Genomic DNA, 16,091 nt, shown 5'->3' with positions numbered 1-16,091 from the left:
TCACTCATATATGCTTTTGTTTCCCCTGATGTTTCATTTTGTTTATAAAATTTTTCTCTAAAAACATGAGGTCATTTTAACTTTTTAAGAATAGGCAAGTACCACCCTTTTTCAAAAAATCATTTCTTTCCTTTGATGAAATATCTGGTTGCATGTATCTAAGTTTGTTTTAAATATTTATTTATTTGGCTGTGCCGGGTCTTAGTTGCAGCATGCGGGATTTTTGATCTTTAGTTGTGGCGTGTGAACTCTTAATTGTAGAATGTGGGATCTAGTTCCCAGACCAGGGATCGAAACTGGGTCCCCTGCATTGGGAACTGGAAGCATGGAGTCTTAGCCACTGGACCACCAGGAAAGTCCCATCTTATTTAAGTCTTAAATCCCACCCACAACCTGAGCAGACTGCTTAGCCTTTGCTTATTTCTCTCCAACATTTAATCTCTGAAATGGGGTCTCTCCATCTCCTGCCCTGTCCTTGGAAAGACGAGCCTCCTTCACTCTGACTTGGCCCAGGTGAATCCCCACCTGGCATACGACAGGCATAAGGCCTAAGATGGGCTGCCGTGTCTCCACTTATTGCAGTTAGATTTTTCTTCTTTTGTGTGTAAAGAACTACCTTCTCAACCACTCCCTAGGAACCAGCTCTCTTGCCTCTCTTATCTCCTCTGTAACTTTTACTGAAGATGTGGGTTCAGCTCTTGAGAGTTTGTTCCTCAACCTAGAGTCATTTGACCTGCTGCTACTTCCTGACCGTGATCTTCAGTTTGTTAGAAAGAGATGGCTGGATGGCATCACCACTGCAATGGACATGAACTAGGGCAAACTTTGGGAGATGGTGAGGGACAGAGAGGCCTGATGTGCTGCAGTCCATGGGGTCACAAAGAGTCGGACACGACTGGGTGACTGAACAACAGCAACACAGGCTATGTGCTTCCTGCACATTGTTTCTATTATTTCTACATCACGTCTTCTCAATAACCCTGTCAAGCTGTGTGACCTTGGAAAAGCTACAAAACATTTATGAGTATCAGTTTCCTCTTTTAAAATGTGAGTAATATACCCACAGAAATCTGCATTCTACATGACACCACATGGCCTTTCTTAGATGGCTGTCTTATTTCTCTGCTGTGTCCCCAACACTACCCAGTATAGGGCTCAGTGTAATTAGAGTTCAACACATACTTACTTGGTGACTGTTTAAATGTACTGCTGTGCTCAGCTGTGTCCGATTCTTTGTGGTCCCATAGACTGTAGCCCACCAAGCTCCTCTGCCCATGAAATTTTCCAGAGAAGAATGCTGGAGTGTGTTGCCAGGGGATCTTCCTGACCCAGGGATCAAACCTGCTTCTTTTGAGTCTCCTATATTGGCAGGCAGATTCTCTGAACATGGTTATCTTCCTCAATTATTTTCCTGAGTTACTTCTAAACAAACAGATTTGCTTTTGAAGTTTATCAAAACCAGTAGGCATTCACTTGAACAAAATGAATGCAAGTAGACATCACTTTAAAAAAATGTTAAATGCTTATAAAGCTAAATCTTGAGATCTCTACTCTTGGAATGCTGTGGTTAATTAGGTTTCTGTTAACTGTTGATTCGTTTTTTGTTAAACAGACAGACATTTTATCAAATTGTAATCTACTTTCTTGCCTTAGGTGGACACGCCTGTATTTCGCTTGGGTGACTCAGGACTCTGTGGTGTCTCTAGGGTAGGGTTTGGAGCTTCAGGGAGCTCAGTGAAGATAGAGGATGAGCAGGAGGGCGAATGGCAGGTGTTCTAACCCAGGACTCAACTCCAGGGGGATTTCTTCTTCCTGGTTCCCGATATGGTTGATGTTGTAGTTGAGTCTTGTAGTTGAGGATTACTTTTAGGTGGATTCCAATTAACTAAAAGAATTTTTGCCAGTGTTTTTGTAATTTTTGGCTCCCTTACTCAAGGGACAAAACTTTTAAAATAAGTTTAGCCAAGTTTCTCACCTTCGGGACAAACAAGATTGCCTTATACACACACACACACACACACACACACAATCACTCCAGATATATTTGTGTCTGATATATATATATATATATCAGCCTTAAAATTCTTACTTTGGCTGTGCTTTTTTTTTTTTAATTTTTTTGGTTTTATTTAGTTATTTGGCTATGCCAGGTCTCAACTGGGATCTTAGTTGCGGCATGTGGGATCTAGTTCCCTGACCAGGGATTGAACGTGGGCATTGGGATCATGGAGTCTTAGTAACTGGACCACCAGGGAAATCCTGGCTGTGCTTTTGAGAAGTGCTAATTGGTGTACTAGTGGTAAAGAATCCACCTGCCAATGCAGGAGACGCAAGAGACACAGGTTTAATCCCTGGGTTGGGAAGATCCCCTGAAGAAGGAAATAGCAACCTGTTCCAGTGTTCTTGCCTGGAAAATTCCATGGACAGAGAAACCTGGCAGGCTATAGTCCATGGGACCTCAGAGAATCAGACACAACTGAGTGATTAAGTACAATACTCCTATAGAGTGTTGGCTGGGCACCCACTTGAATTGAAGACCACCATTTGTTCAAATTAGTTTCAGGGCCCATGTTTCTCCTTTAGGTCTTGAAACTGTCAAGAGATCTACTTCCGAAGATATGTGTGAAGAACTAAAGTGTGCCTGGGCAAGAAAATCTACAAGATGAATATAGATTATATTCACTTCATTTAAGTGCAATTGCCTAAGTTATGCATTTTTTTGAGTATTTGGAAGATTACTGTCAAAATGTCTGATTGGGGTTTTGAGTGACCCAAACAAGGATCCATATATAATAACATTTAAATCTACATGGCCGCAGATCCCAAACTTTGTTGCACACTGGTATCACCTGGAGAGCTTATGAAAATCTAGATGCCCAGGTTGTACCCCAGATCGATTAAAATCCAGCAGTGGGAGCTAACACGTTAGTATTTTAAAAGACTTCTGGGTGATTCCAAAGTTCAGCAAAAATTGGGAAGCGGTGGCATATGGAAGGATACAAGTAAGCAATTCGTAGACTACTACTTAAAGAACTCAATTTACAGAATACTTTAATCCACAGACATCATGTGTATCTATATTTAACATGCTTCAACATTATAATGGTAGAATATTTCAAAAATATGAAAAAGAGACATTCTGTAAATTAAAAATTATTTTGTGATCTGAAATATTTCCAAAATATTACAATCCACTCCTTTTTTTTTAAAACAGGGGAGAAGGAAATCAGAAATATTTATTTTCAGGTTTAAAATCCTTTTCATAAGTACAGAAGCAGAAGAAATACTGAAAGATGAAAGGAAGAAAAGATATAAACAAAGAAAAACTAAAATTATTATTTACTAAGAATTGCAAATGCTCATTTTTCTGAGCATACCCCAAAGCTCCATCCTCTGTTCCTAGGACTTGACGTCATTTTCAAGGGCACGATGGTAAAGGCTCAGGCTTTTACTTTATCAAAGCAAATCTGAGGGCTCCTTTTCCCAGCACTCAGTGAAAACCGAGACTGTACTTTTTTTTTGTGAAGGAAGAAAGAAAGAATAAAGAAGTAAGGTAGGGAGGAAAAGAAGAAGGAAGGAAAGGAGGGAAGGAAGGAGAGCAAGTATGTCCTAGTGGTGAGTTCGTTTGTCTTTTGAACTGTTCTGTAGTTGAGGTGCCCCTCCTGATTGATCAGTCTTCCACAACAGATTTTCATGTATTAGGAACATTCGAGGATTCTGTCAGCTGAGACTCCTGCTGCTGGTCTGGTAGAGATAACAACTTATAATAACAAACATACGCCAGACCTGGATGAACCCTCCCCACAACCTGCGGGCCTGTTGGGGTCATTCAATTCTGCAAACAGTCCCGTTTCTATAATCTCTTCCTGCCAAGCTATGGGGACAGCACCTGTTGCAAATCTTTGAAAGAACTGCTTATCTTTATCATCAAATTCAACTCCTCGAACCTCAGAGAAATCATCGATTTCATTGATGTCTTTGGCATAAACCACTGATGGGTCTGGCACAAATGGAGGTTCAACTAGGCCGGCTTCCAGGCGAGGAAAATTGATGGTTTTGAAGAAATGGTGTTTCCTAGGATCATCAGACTTTTCTCTGTGAAGAAAGGAGATGGTCAGCCTGAGACATAGTAACAAACCCAAAGAGGAACTCTTCTAGCAATACAAAGCATGTGGTATTCTTTTCCTAGCATTACAGTTCATTCTCATTGCAAAGATTATATAAAAAGAATAATTTAGAAAAATAACATCTTTAAAAATCACCCAATTCTACCATATGCATACAGTAGCATTTTCATTGTTTGTAGACCACTTTCACTTCAGATGTAATTTTTAGAGTCAAGCAGTTGGCATGACTTTTGTTCATGGTGTTTCATGGAAACACCAGCAAAATTCAGTGGAGTCAGAACCTGCTTGTCTGAAACTTGCAGTCATATCCTTTGCTTTGTCCTTCAGGGTTAGAGAGAACAAGTTAAGCATGTCTTTCCTCACCTGATCACCACTTACATTTTAAAAGATAGCAAAAAAAATAAAAAATAAAAAAAAAATAAAAGATAGCAGTCATATCTCCTTACTGTTCATATGACACAATTTCTAAGAACCCAACCTACCTCCCCTAACTGCCACAATAATCTTTAAAGACTTTAAAATAACCCATTAGCAATTTTTAGTAGCATGGATGGCATCGTGGACTCAATGGACGTGAGTCTGAGTGAACTCCTGGAGATGGTGATGGACAGGGAGGCCTGGCGTGCTGCGATTCATGGGGTCGCAAAGAGTCGGACACGACTGAGCGACTGAACTGAACTGAACTGAAATGAACATACATTTGGTACTCAGACTATCATTATTTGTTATCAAGCCCTTCTTCCCAGTGCTAGAAATTATTCTGGTATTTGCCTTAGAATAAGGGGAGAAAGTGTGTTTCTAGTCATGTAACCTTTTGTTATTATTTATCTTTGGCTGTGTAACAGATAGCCTCAACATTTAGTGACTTAAAACAGCAAACATTTGCTATTATCTCACAGTTTCTGTGGGGCAAGTACATAGACTTGGATAAACCAGGCACTTCTGGCTCAAGGTCTCTAGTGACATCACAGTAAAGCTATTGGTCAGGGCTGTGGTCTCATCTGAAGGTTTGACTAGTGGGTCAGTGATAGGGGTAATCTGCTTCCAAGCTCACTGACATGGTTACTGGAAAGTACCTCCCTCACCATGTGAGCCTCTTCTTTTTATTACCTAATCTTGGAAATGACATCTCATTACTTCTACCCTATTCTATTTGTTAGAAGCAAGTCAGTCAGCTTAGGCCATCCTTAAGGGAAAGGGTTACTCAAGGATGTGGATGGCAAGAGGTGGAGATCTTTGGGGATTATGTCAAGGGTGGTCTACCATACACTTCTCTCTCTCTTTTTTTTTTTTTTTTAAAGAAAGATATTTATTTGGATGCACCATATTTTAGTTGAGGCATATGGCATATATTTTTTTTTAGTTGCGGTATATGAGATCTAGTTCCGCAACCAGGAATTGAATCTGGGCCCTATGCGTTTTGAATGAGGAGGGACCATCAGGGAAGTCCCCTCTTAATTCTTCTTAAGTCCAAGTTTTCAAGAAATGTTTAAAAAAGGTGGGGAGCTGTTTTGCTGTACCAGGTTCAAACGATTTTTTTTCTTTTGTTGTTGTTCAGTCAGTTTTATCAAAGTATATTCAAGGAATGAGGGTTGGTATCAGATAGATTTTAAATGTGTCAGAACTAGACTAGAGCTAAATTCTATTCAAGTATATCAGGAATGAACCTCAGGTCTGTGTGTCTTGAAGACAACAGAGGAGTTAGGATGGGACCAGGTGCCATGAGAAAGGAGCTTGTACCACCTTGATGGCTGCTGGCAGGTATGAACGCACTGTACCAGAGGTCAAGAGGGCACCTTTAAAGTCACTCTGAGCAGATTTAACTTGGATAAAGGAGAGCGCCCAAGGCTCAGTAACCATGGGGAACTTGCCGAGCCAGTCTTCACATCAAGATGCACAGTTTTCTTATGCAGGAAACAGAAAGAAACTCACAAATCTAGACAACAGACTTTTGGTTGCCAAGAGGTGGCGGTGGGGAGGCGGGGGTGGATGGGGAGTTTGGGATTAGCAGATGCAAATTGTTATATATAGAATGGATAAACAACATAGTCCTATTGGGTAACATAGGGAACTATATTCAGTATCCTGTAATAAACCATCATGGGAAAGAATATGAAAAGGAATATATTTATATATGTATAACTGACTTCCCTGGTGGCTCAGATGGTAAAGCGTCTGCCTACAATGTGGGAGACCTGGGTTCGAACCCTGGGTCGGGAAGATCCTCTGGAGAAGGAAATGGCAACCCACTCCAGTACTCTTGCCTGGAAAATCCCATGGACGGAGGAGCTTGGTTAAGCTACAGTGTGTGGGGTCACAAAGAGTCAGACACGACTGAGTGACTTCACCTAATCTTAACTGAATCACTTTGCTGTATAGCAGACATTAACACTATGCATCAATAGAATGATTTATAGTTTTTAAAATGATGTATAATTTTTAAAATGCAGTTTTTTAAATTGATGATTGTCTCTTGTTTTATTCTCTTTAAAAAATATTTATTTATTTAGTTTTTTGGCTACGTTGGTTCTTAGTTGCTTGTGGCACAGGCAATCTTTGTTGCAGTGCACTGGCTCTAGAGTGCTCTGGCTTGGTTGCCCCATGGCATGTGAGCTCTTAATTCCCTGATCAGGGATCAAACCTGCGTCCCCTGCATTGGAAGGCAAATTCTTAGGCACTGAGTCACCAGGGAAGTCCCCCAAAATACACAGTTCTCAACTAACATCTCAACTAGGCCCAGATGGCCTTGGTTTGTCCATTAAGAATGACCAACGGCTGCCTTTTTTGCAACTAGTCACAGATAGACAAGGAAACGATGGGCCACGTTGAGGTTTTCCTCATGTTCTTCAACATCTCCCACCAGATGCCCTTAGAGGGCAGGGCCCATGCCTTTCGCCCCTTTCCAATAAATGCCTCTGGTTGCTGATGCTAACAACAGAAGACTAGGCTCTCCAACTTCTGCTCCTTTCCCTCTGTGTCTAGGCCACCACGAGGCTCATCATTTGGTTCTTTGGCATGAGTGATGTTTAGCCTCAGTTGTGTCATTAGAAATAGTGTGAAGGTCATTTGACTCTTAAACATTTCCCTGGCAGCTTTCTCTAGGGCTCTTTTAAATTTTATTTTATTTTTTAAAGTTTTATTTCTTTGGTTACACCAGGTCTTAGTTGCAGCACATGGGATCTTTAGTTGTCTCATGGGAGCTCCAGGTTCCTTTACCAGGGATTGAACCCAGGCCCTCTGCAGTGGGAGTGGGAATCTTAACCCCTGGGCCACTAGGGAAGTCCATGGTCAGGGTTCTTTTGACCCATCATCATGCTGTGCCCTTTGGACCAATAGAAGAAGCTATTGAAGGAAGCAGCACCTTTTCTAATAGCCAAATCAGCAGCTCCAGGGAGACTTCTCCTGCTTATTAAATACATTTCAGAGCACTGACAGGGGCTCTTGTGTTACCAAACCCCACACAGATTACAATGGATTTTTTGGTAACAGTCAATGAAGAAAAGATACCAGCTGCCCATACACAAGGACTACACCGTGGGGTTTGGTCTGCCAAGAACAGAACCTGAATTGGCCTAAAATTGTGTCTTGGAGAAGCGCTTAAGTCAGAGACTTACATGGTTATTTGTCCTTGTCTGCCTATCTGATCAGAATAAATCCTACAAAGTACTTAAGTCTTCACTTTTTATTTTATTGGAAAACACCATAGTTGACCTTGTGTGGAGTCCCTGTGAGATGATTAAAAAAGTTCCTGGCCTCTCTGCAAAATTAACTCACAGACCCCATATAAAGGCAAAAGAGGAGATTCCCTTGAGTGATGTCTAAAGAGCAGGGTTTTTAATTTCTTTCAAATGCTCGTGAATGCAACAGGGAGGGGGGCACTTGACCTCTCCGCTGTGTAACACTCTGTCTAGGCATTTGCTGTCTTTGGAGGATGCCCACGACATTAATCAAATGTTATCTCGTCTGAATGAATGTTTAAAAAATACAAAGAGTTGAAACGAAAATGTTGGAAGGTTTTCTCTTTCACTGAACAGCTGGTTTTTATATGCCTTCTCTCTAATGTTGTAAACAGTTTTTATTCAAAACAGTCACAACAACAGATGCTTTTTAAAAAGGTTTCGCTTGACAGAGCAGCTTCAGGCCATGCTATGGTGCTTTAAGGTGGCGTTTTCCTAAAGAGGTTGGTCAATGTTTCATTTTATAGACTCAAAGTGTGCTTATAAAGTATTGAGATAGATTTTTATTCAGACACAACAAGTGGGTCGTGTTCCCTTCAGGGAGGTGATCTAAAGAGACTGCCTTGGCCACTGCTGACACATCCTCTCTCCGCCCCACCCCCCTACCCCCCCATGTGCTTGAGATCCAAGATGGTAGAGATGACCAGTGGTCACCATATTCAGTTCTCTTCTCCTCCTTCCTGGGAGATAGAAGGCAATACGTGACAGCCTCCTGGCTCTTAGGGCCCAAGGATTCTTTCTGGCTAACAGAAGTGTGTCTGAACTGACCTGTGAAGTGGGTCTGAGGCAGGACAAAGCTCCCAGGTTTTCTACATGCGCTCGTGTTGCCATAGCAACCGAAAACTACAAGTTCCAGATGGAGGTAGCCTGAAGCTTTGAGTCACCGCTCTGAAAGGAAATACACTGGAGAACCACTGGACATATAAAGGCCTTTGTGTGAATGAGAAATAATACTTCAGTTTAAAGCGGCTGAGACTTTGGGATTTGTCTGTTATCACAACATGGCCTGTTCTGACCACACTAATACAACCATGTTGAAATTTACACAAGAAAATCACTTCCACATTTTACTTCACATCAATGTAGGGTTTCATCTCATTTCAAAATACTCCTCTGTAAGTTTGGTTATCTTTGAAATGGTTCGAAAGTCATTATAAATACATTTTGTTTTACTATTTTAAAAATCAGGTCAAAAATCAAAAGCTTGCTTCCATACAAAAGCATTGTAAGCTAAGGCAGCCTTGTGCTAGAGCCTCCATGACAACTACTCAGAGGATTTTAATTTCACCCCCCAAGTTTTGGTAATGTTAAAAATCAGTCATATTACTTTATGGTTGTAACTTTCTATTTGTTATATGTTTTTAGATTTTGAAAATTCCATCCAAGTAATTTAAGACACATAAGCTCATAGGTGAGTTAAAACATTATCTGATATCACTCTTAGGACTACTTAATAATTGCTATCACTTGTTGAATGATTCCTAACATACATTATATCTAACCTCCCTGTTGGCTCAGATGGTAAAGAATCTAACCTTGCATATATTGTATCTAAGCCTCAAAACATCCCACTGAGTGAGTTAGGGTTCTTTAGAAAAACAGAACCAAAAGGATGTTGAAGGGATCCGGAATGCAAGTCAGTGACATAAAAACTGGGCTTCCCTGATAGCTCAGTTGGTAAAGAATCTGGCTATAATGCAGGAGACCCCGGTTCAATTTCTGGGTTGGGAAGATCTGCTGGAGAAGTGATAGGCTACCCACTCCAGTATTCTTGAGCTTCCCCGTGGCTCAGCTGGTGAAGAATCCGCCTGCAATGCGGGAGACCTGGGTTCGATCCCTGGGTTGGGAAGGCTACCCAACCAAGGTCCCCACTTCAGTATTCTGGCCTGGATAAATCCATGGACTGTATAGACCATGGGGTCAAAAGCATCAGACACAACTGAGCTGCACTGTAGGTATTTGAGAGTCAACAGATGCAGGTTTTGAAGTCCCCTTGTCTGCCTTTAAGATAAGTAGAGCCTTGGAAAAATACCTAACTCATAAAGCCTCTCCCCAGGAGTTTCAGAGTTTTGAAATCAGGAAAGATTGACTCTTATCACCACTGAGAGAAGTCAGCACCACACCTAAATAGACATTGTCACAAAGATATCATATCTCCCATCTAGTCTCCTAAGGGCCATTTATCTTTCCTAAAAGTCAACTGCTCTCCCATAAGTGCCCTTCCCCTACCATTTCAAAGAAATCATTTGTTTTCTGGTAAGTAACCTTCTCCCCATCCACCTTCCCTATTAGGATGGTGTGTAAGCCTGAAATTCTAACTGCCTCCTAGCCACAATTTTCTGTGAACTCCGTGTATGAACGTAGATAAAAATCTGTCTCTTGTTAATCATCTTTTGGCAGTTTAATTTTCAGGCCTCCATTCCTAAACCTAAGGAGGGTAGAAGAAAAGTTCTTTCCTCTCCCAGCAATATGTATATGATAAAGAGAGAGAGAGAGGTTTATTTTAAAGACTGGCTCAGGTGACTGTGGAGGTTTGGCAAGTTCACATTCTGCAAGGTAGGCTGTGTGGCTGGAGACCCAGGGAAGAGGTGCAGTTCAAGTCTAAAGATGGTTTGCTGGCAGAATTCCCTCTGCTCCCAGGGAAGCCAGTTCTTTTCTATTAAGGCCTTCAAATGGATAGCAAGAGGCCCATTCACATAATGAAGAATAACCTGCTTTACTCATGTGTATGTATATTAATCTCATCTAAAAATACCTGCACAGAAACATCTAGAATAATGTTTGATCAAATATCTGAGTACTGCGGCCTAGTCAAGTTGAGACATAAAATTAACCATCACACGCACAAAAATCTCATTTTATATATTAGGATATTGAGACTCAGAGAAAATAATTCAATTGCTGGGGGTAAAATGACCAGTATGTAGCAGACCTGGGATGTGAGTCTATCTCTGTGACTCGAAAAATCTTGGTTTTCCCCCTACATAACACAATTGTTTGCTGCCAAGGGTGCTATCATAGATCAGCTTTTCTAATTTTTTTCTTTTAAAATATCTTGATCTTATTATTCCATTGTAAGCAATAAAACTTGACTTTTCTCAAAACTAATTTCAACTGTACTTAACATACCTGGGAACACTGTATATACTTATTAAATATCTATTGACTGATTGATGATATTTTACAGAGATGTTTAAAAGGGGCAGAATTTCCAAGAACTATGGCTATCTGTACTGATGGCTTTTAAGTTTTACTTTTCTTCATTTCTGAGTAATAACTTATTCACACAGCTCAAAATTTAAGAATTAATAAGTTTACCTAATGAAAACTGTTATTTTGTATCCCTGTCACCAGCTGTCTCAATTTCTCTCTTTTTAAAGTCAGTCAATCCTGGGACTTCCCTGGCTATCCAGTGGTTAAGACTCCGTGCCTCCATTGGAGAGGGCATGGGTTTGAGCCCTGGTTGGGGAACTAAGATCCCGTATGACACACGGAGAAGGCAATGGCAAACCACTTCAGTATGCTTGCCTTGAGAGTCGCAGGAACAGTATGAAAAGGCAAAAAGATATGACACTGAAAGATGGACTCCCCACGTCGGTGGGTGCCCAACATGCTGCTGGAGAAGAGTGGAGAAACAACTCCAGAAAGAATGAAGAGATGGAGCCAAAGTGAAAAAAATGCCTAGTTGTGGATGTGACTGGTGATGGAAGTAAAGCTCAATGCTGCAAAGAGCAATGTTGCGTAGGAACCCGAAATGTTAGTTCCATGAATCAGGGTAAATTAGAAGTGGTCAAACAGGAGACGGCAAGAGTGAACATCAACATTTTAGGAATCGGTGAACTAAAATGGACTGGAATGCGTGAATTTAATTCAGATGACCATTATATCTATTACTGTGGGCAAGAAGCCCTTAGAAGAAATGAAGTAGCCTTTATAGTCAACAAAAGAGTCCAAAATGCAATACTTGGGTGCAATCTCAAAAATGAGAGAATGATCTCTGTCTGTTTCCAAGGCAAACCATTCAGTATCACAGAAAACCAAGTCTATGCCCCGACCAGTAATGCTGAAGAAGCTGAAGCTGAATGGTTGTATGAAGACCTACAAGATCTTCTAGAACTAACACCCCCCAAAAAATATCATTTTCATCATCAGTCAGTTCAGTTCAGTTCAGTCGTTCAGTCGCTCAGTCGTGTCTGACTCTTTGCGACCCCATGAATTGCAGCATGCCAAGGCCTCTCTGTCCATCACCATCTCACAGGGGACTGGAATTCAAAAGTAGGAAGTCAAGAGATACCTGGAGTAATAGGCAAGTTTGGCCTTGGAGTACGAAATGAAGCAGGGCAAAGGCTAACAGAGTTTTGCCACGAGAACTCACTAGTCATAGCAAGCACCCTCTTCCAACAACATAAGAGAAGACTCTACACATGGACACCACCAGGTGGTCAATACTGAAATTAGATTGATTATATTCTTTGCAGCCAAAGATGGAGAAGCTCTATACAGTCAGCAAAAACAAGACTGGAAGCTGACTGTGGCTCAGATCATGAACTCCTTATTGCCAAATTCAGACTTAAATTGAAGAAAGTAGGGAAAACCACTAGACCATTCAGGTATGACCTAAATCAAATCCCTAACGATTATACAGTGGAAGTGACGAATAGATTCAAGGGATTAGATCTGATAGACAGAGTGCCTGAAGAACTAAGGATGAAGGTTCATGACATTGTACAGGAGGCAGGGAGCAAGACTCAAGAAAAGAAATGCAAAAAGACAAAATGGTTGTCTGAGGAGGTCTTATAAATATCTGAGAAAAGAAGAGATGCTAAAGGCAAGGGAGAAAAGGAAAGATATACCCATTTGAATACAGAGTTCCAGAGAATAGCAAGGAGAGGTAAGAAAGCCTTCCTCAGTGATCAAGGCAAAGAAACAGAGAAAAATAATAGTATGGGGAAGACTAGAGATCTGTTCAAGAAAATTAGAGATACCAAGGGAACATTTCATGCAAAGATGGGCTCAATAAAGGACAGAAATGGTATGGACCTAACAGAAGTAGAAGATATTAAGAAGAGGTGGCAAGAATACACAGAAGAACTGTACAAAAAAGATATTCATGACCCAGATAACCATGATGATGCGATCACTCACCTAGAGCCAGACGTCCTGGAATGTGAAGTCAAGTGGGCCTTAGGAAGCATCACTACAAACGAAGCTAGTGGAGGTGACGGAATTCCAGTGGAGCTATTTCAAATCCTAAAAGATGATGCTGTAAAAGAGTTGCACTCAATATGCCAGCAAATTTGGAAAACTCAGCAGTGGCCATAGGACTAGAAAAGGTCAGTTTTCATTCCAATCACAAAGGGCAATGCCAAAGAATGTTCAAACTATCGCACAATTGCACTCATCTCACACACTAGCAAAGCAATACTCAAAATTCTCCAAGCCAGTCTTCAACAGTACGTGAACCATGAACTTCCAGATGTTCAAGTGGGATTTAGACAAGGCAGAGGAACCAGAGATCAAATTGCCAACATCTGTTGGGTCATAGAAAAAGCAAGAGAATTCCAGAAAAACCTCTACTTCTTTATTGACTACGCCAAAGCCTTTGACTGTGTGGATCACAACAAACTGTGGAAAATTCTTCAAGAGATGGGAATACCAGACCACCTTACTTGCCTCCTGAGAAATCTGTATGCAGGTCAAGAAGCAACAGTTAGTACCGGACGTGGAACAAGAGACTGGTTCCAAATTGGGAAAGGAGTACATCAAGGCTGTATATGGTCACCCTGCTTATTTAACTTATATGCAGAGTACATCATGAGAAATCCTGGACTGGATGAAGCACAAGCTGAAATCAAGATTGCAGGGAGAAATATCAATAACCTCAGATACACAGATGATACCACCCTTATAACAGAAAGTGAAGAGGAACTAAACAGCCTCTTAATGAAAGTGAAAGAGGAGAGTGAAAAAACTGGCTTAAAACTCAATGTTAAAAAAATGAAGATCATGGCATCCAGTCCATCACTTCATGGCAAATAGATGGGGAAACAATGGAAACAGTGAGAGACCTTATTTTCTTGGACTCCAAAATCACTGCAGATGGTGACTGCAGCCATGAAATTCAAAGGTGCTTATTCCTTGGGAGAAAAGCTATGACCACCCTCGACAGCATGTTAAAAAGCAGAGACATTCCTTTGCTGACAAAGGTCCAAACCATGGTTTTTCCAGTAGTCATGTATGGATGTGAGAGTTAGACTATAAGGAAAACTTAGTGCCAAAGAATTGATGCTTTTGAACTGTGGTGTTGGAGAAGACTCTTGAGGGTCCCTTGGACTGCAAGGAGATCCAACCAGTCCATCCTAAAGGAAATCAGTCATAAATATTGTAGGATATTTAACGAATATTTATCCTTGGTGTTCATTGGAAGGACTGATGCTGAAACTGAAACTCCAATACTTTGGCCACCTGATGCGAAGAACGGACTCATTGGAAAAGACCCTGATATTGGGAAAGATTGAAGATGGAAGGAGAAGGAGATGACAGAGGAGTTGGTTGGATGGCATCACCTACTCGATGGACATGAGTTTAAGCAAGCTCCAGGAATTGGTGATGACAGGGAAGCCTGGTGTGCTGCAGTCTGTGGGATCGCAAAGAGTCAGACAGGACTGAGTGACTGATCTGAACTGATGACACAGTGCAGGCAAAAGTTAAAATAAAAATAAATTCAATCAATCCTATATATTCCTTGTATACTCTGCTTGAAATAGTCTATGCAACTATTTGAATTATGTATTCTTTTTCTTCTTTTTAATGTATGCTGCTTTGCACCTCATCTTTTCACTTTAACATGTATTTTGGAGACTGTTGGACATCAAGTGTTCATAGTATTTGAAGGAATTGAAAATACTTAACCACACAATATGCAAATAATAATAAGAAAATACTACTATTATTTAATACCAAGGCCTTATCATCAATCCAAAGTATTCTCCAAATCCCTGTGGCAATGCTGACATCACTAATCATGTCTTTACATAATAGTTACCTGCTTCCTAAGCGTTGCTCTGGTGTCTTAGCCAAGAAGAGTCTGCAAATATCTTTTGCTTCCTCTGTGAAGTTACTGTGTTGGAATCTGACTTCCTCTTTCAGTGTTCTTTGCTTTAAATCCTCTTTACTGACTTTTTCCTTGTAATCTCTGAATGGTGTTCGTCCAGCAACCATTTCATAAATACTGCATCCCATTGCAAACCAGTCCACAGGATAGGAATAACTCGCTTTTTCCATTAGGATTTCAGGAGCCATATAACCATTGGTTCCAGCCTGTAATGCCCCAAGCAAAAAACAAAACAAAAACACCAATGTGAGTGTAACAGACACGGCTGATGCCTTCCCAATGCCCATTTTCCTTTTCTTTCCTTATTGTTGCTGCTGCTGCTAAGTCGCTTCAGTCATGTCCAAATCTGTGCGACCCCATAGACGGCAGCCCACTAGGCTCCTCTGTCCCTGGGATTCTCCAGGCAAGAACACTGGAGTGGGTTGCCATTTCCTTCTCCAATGCATGAAAGTGAAAAGTGAAAGTGAAGTCACTCAGTCGTGTCCGACTCTTCGTGACCCCATGGACTGCAGCCTACCAGGCTCCTCCGCCCATGGGGTTTTCCAGGCAAGAGTACTGGAGTGGGGTGCCATTGCCTTCTCCTTCCTTACTGAGGGAACCCTAATTTACTTGCAGTGGCCATGTGTCTAACCTGTTCTATTCCCCCACTTTCCCAATAGCCTCTGGTGTAGTCAGGGCAAGTCACGCAATCCATTTTAGCCAATGAGACTTTAAGAGGACTTGGCTGGAGTGCATTATTAAGGAGAGAGATATTGTGACTCTTGAAGTGGGAAAATCAAGAGATTTTGATCTCTTGATCAAAATCAAACCTAGACTCTTTTCTGAGAAGGCAATGGCACGCCACTCCAGTACTCTTGCCTGGAAAATCCCATGGACAGAGGAGCCTGGTAGGCAGCAGCCCATGGGGTCGCACAGAGTTGGACACGACTGAGCGACTTAGGAGCAGCAGCAGACTCTTTTAGTCTCCTCGCTTCATCCTTAAGGTGAAAAATTCACATGGCTGTTGCTAAGAGCCCCTAAATTCTGCTTTTGCTTTTCATTCAAAGATAATAGAAAATTAGATGCATGATTTTTGAAAAGGTAGAGCTCTTTAATGATAATATTGGATGCTCA

General features: G+C 41.2%; 1 protein-coding gene across 1 annotated transcript in view; it reads right to left on the bottom strand.

Moving 5' to 3' along the window:
- Positions 1 to 3,275: 3,275 nt before the first annotated feature.
- GRK7 (G protein-coupled receptor kinase 7) overlaps positions 3,276 to 16,091 on the bottom strand; it is a 39,647-nt gene continuing 26,831 nt past the window's right edge. The window contains exons 3-4 of the mRNA XM_040233975.1: positions 14,910 to 15,184; positions 3,276 to 4,095 (exon numbers count right to left, since the gene is read on the bottom strand). Coding sequence (XP_040089909.1) covers positions 3,762 to 4,095; positions 14,910 to 15,184 — 609 coding nt within the window. The 3' untranslated portion in view covers positions 3,276 to 3,761. The remainder of the gene's footprint in view (positions 4,096 to 14,909; positions 15,185 to 16,091) is intronic.

This window comes from Oryx dammah, unplaced genomic scaffold, assembly GCF_014754425.2.
Source record: "Oryx dammah isolate SB20612 unplaced genomic scaffold, SCBI_Odam_1.1 HiC_scaffold_2, whole genome shotgun sequence".
NCBI lineage: Eukaryota > Metazoa > Chordata > Mammalia > Artiodactyla > Bovidae > Oryx > Oryx dammah.
The sequence above is the reverse complement of the archived record's forward strand: the minus strand, read 5'-3'. Positions and strand labels throughout refer to the sequence as shown.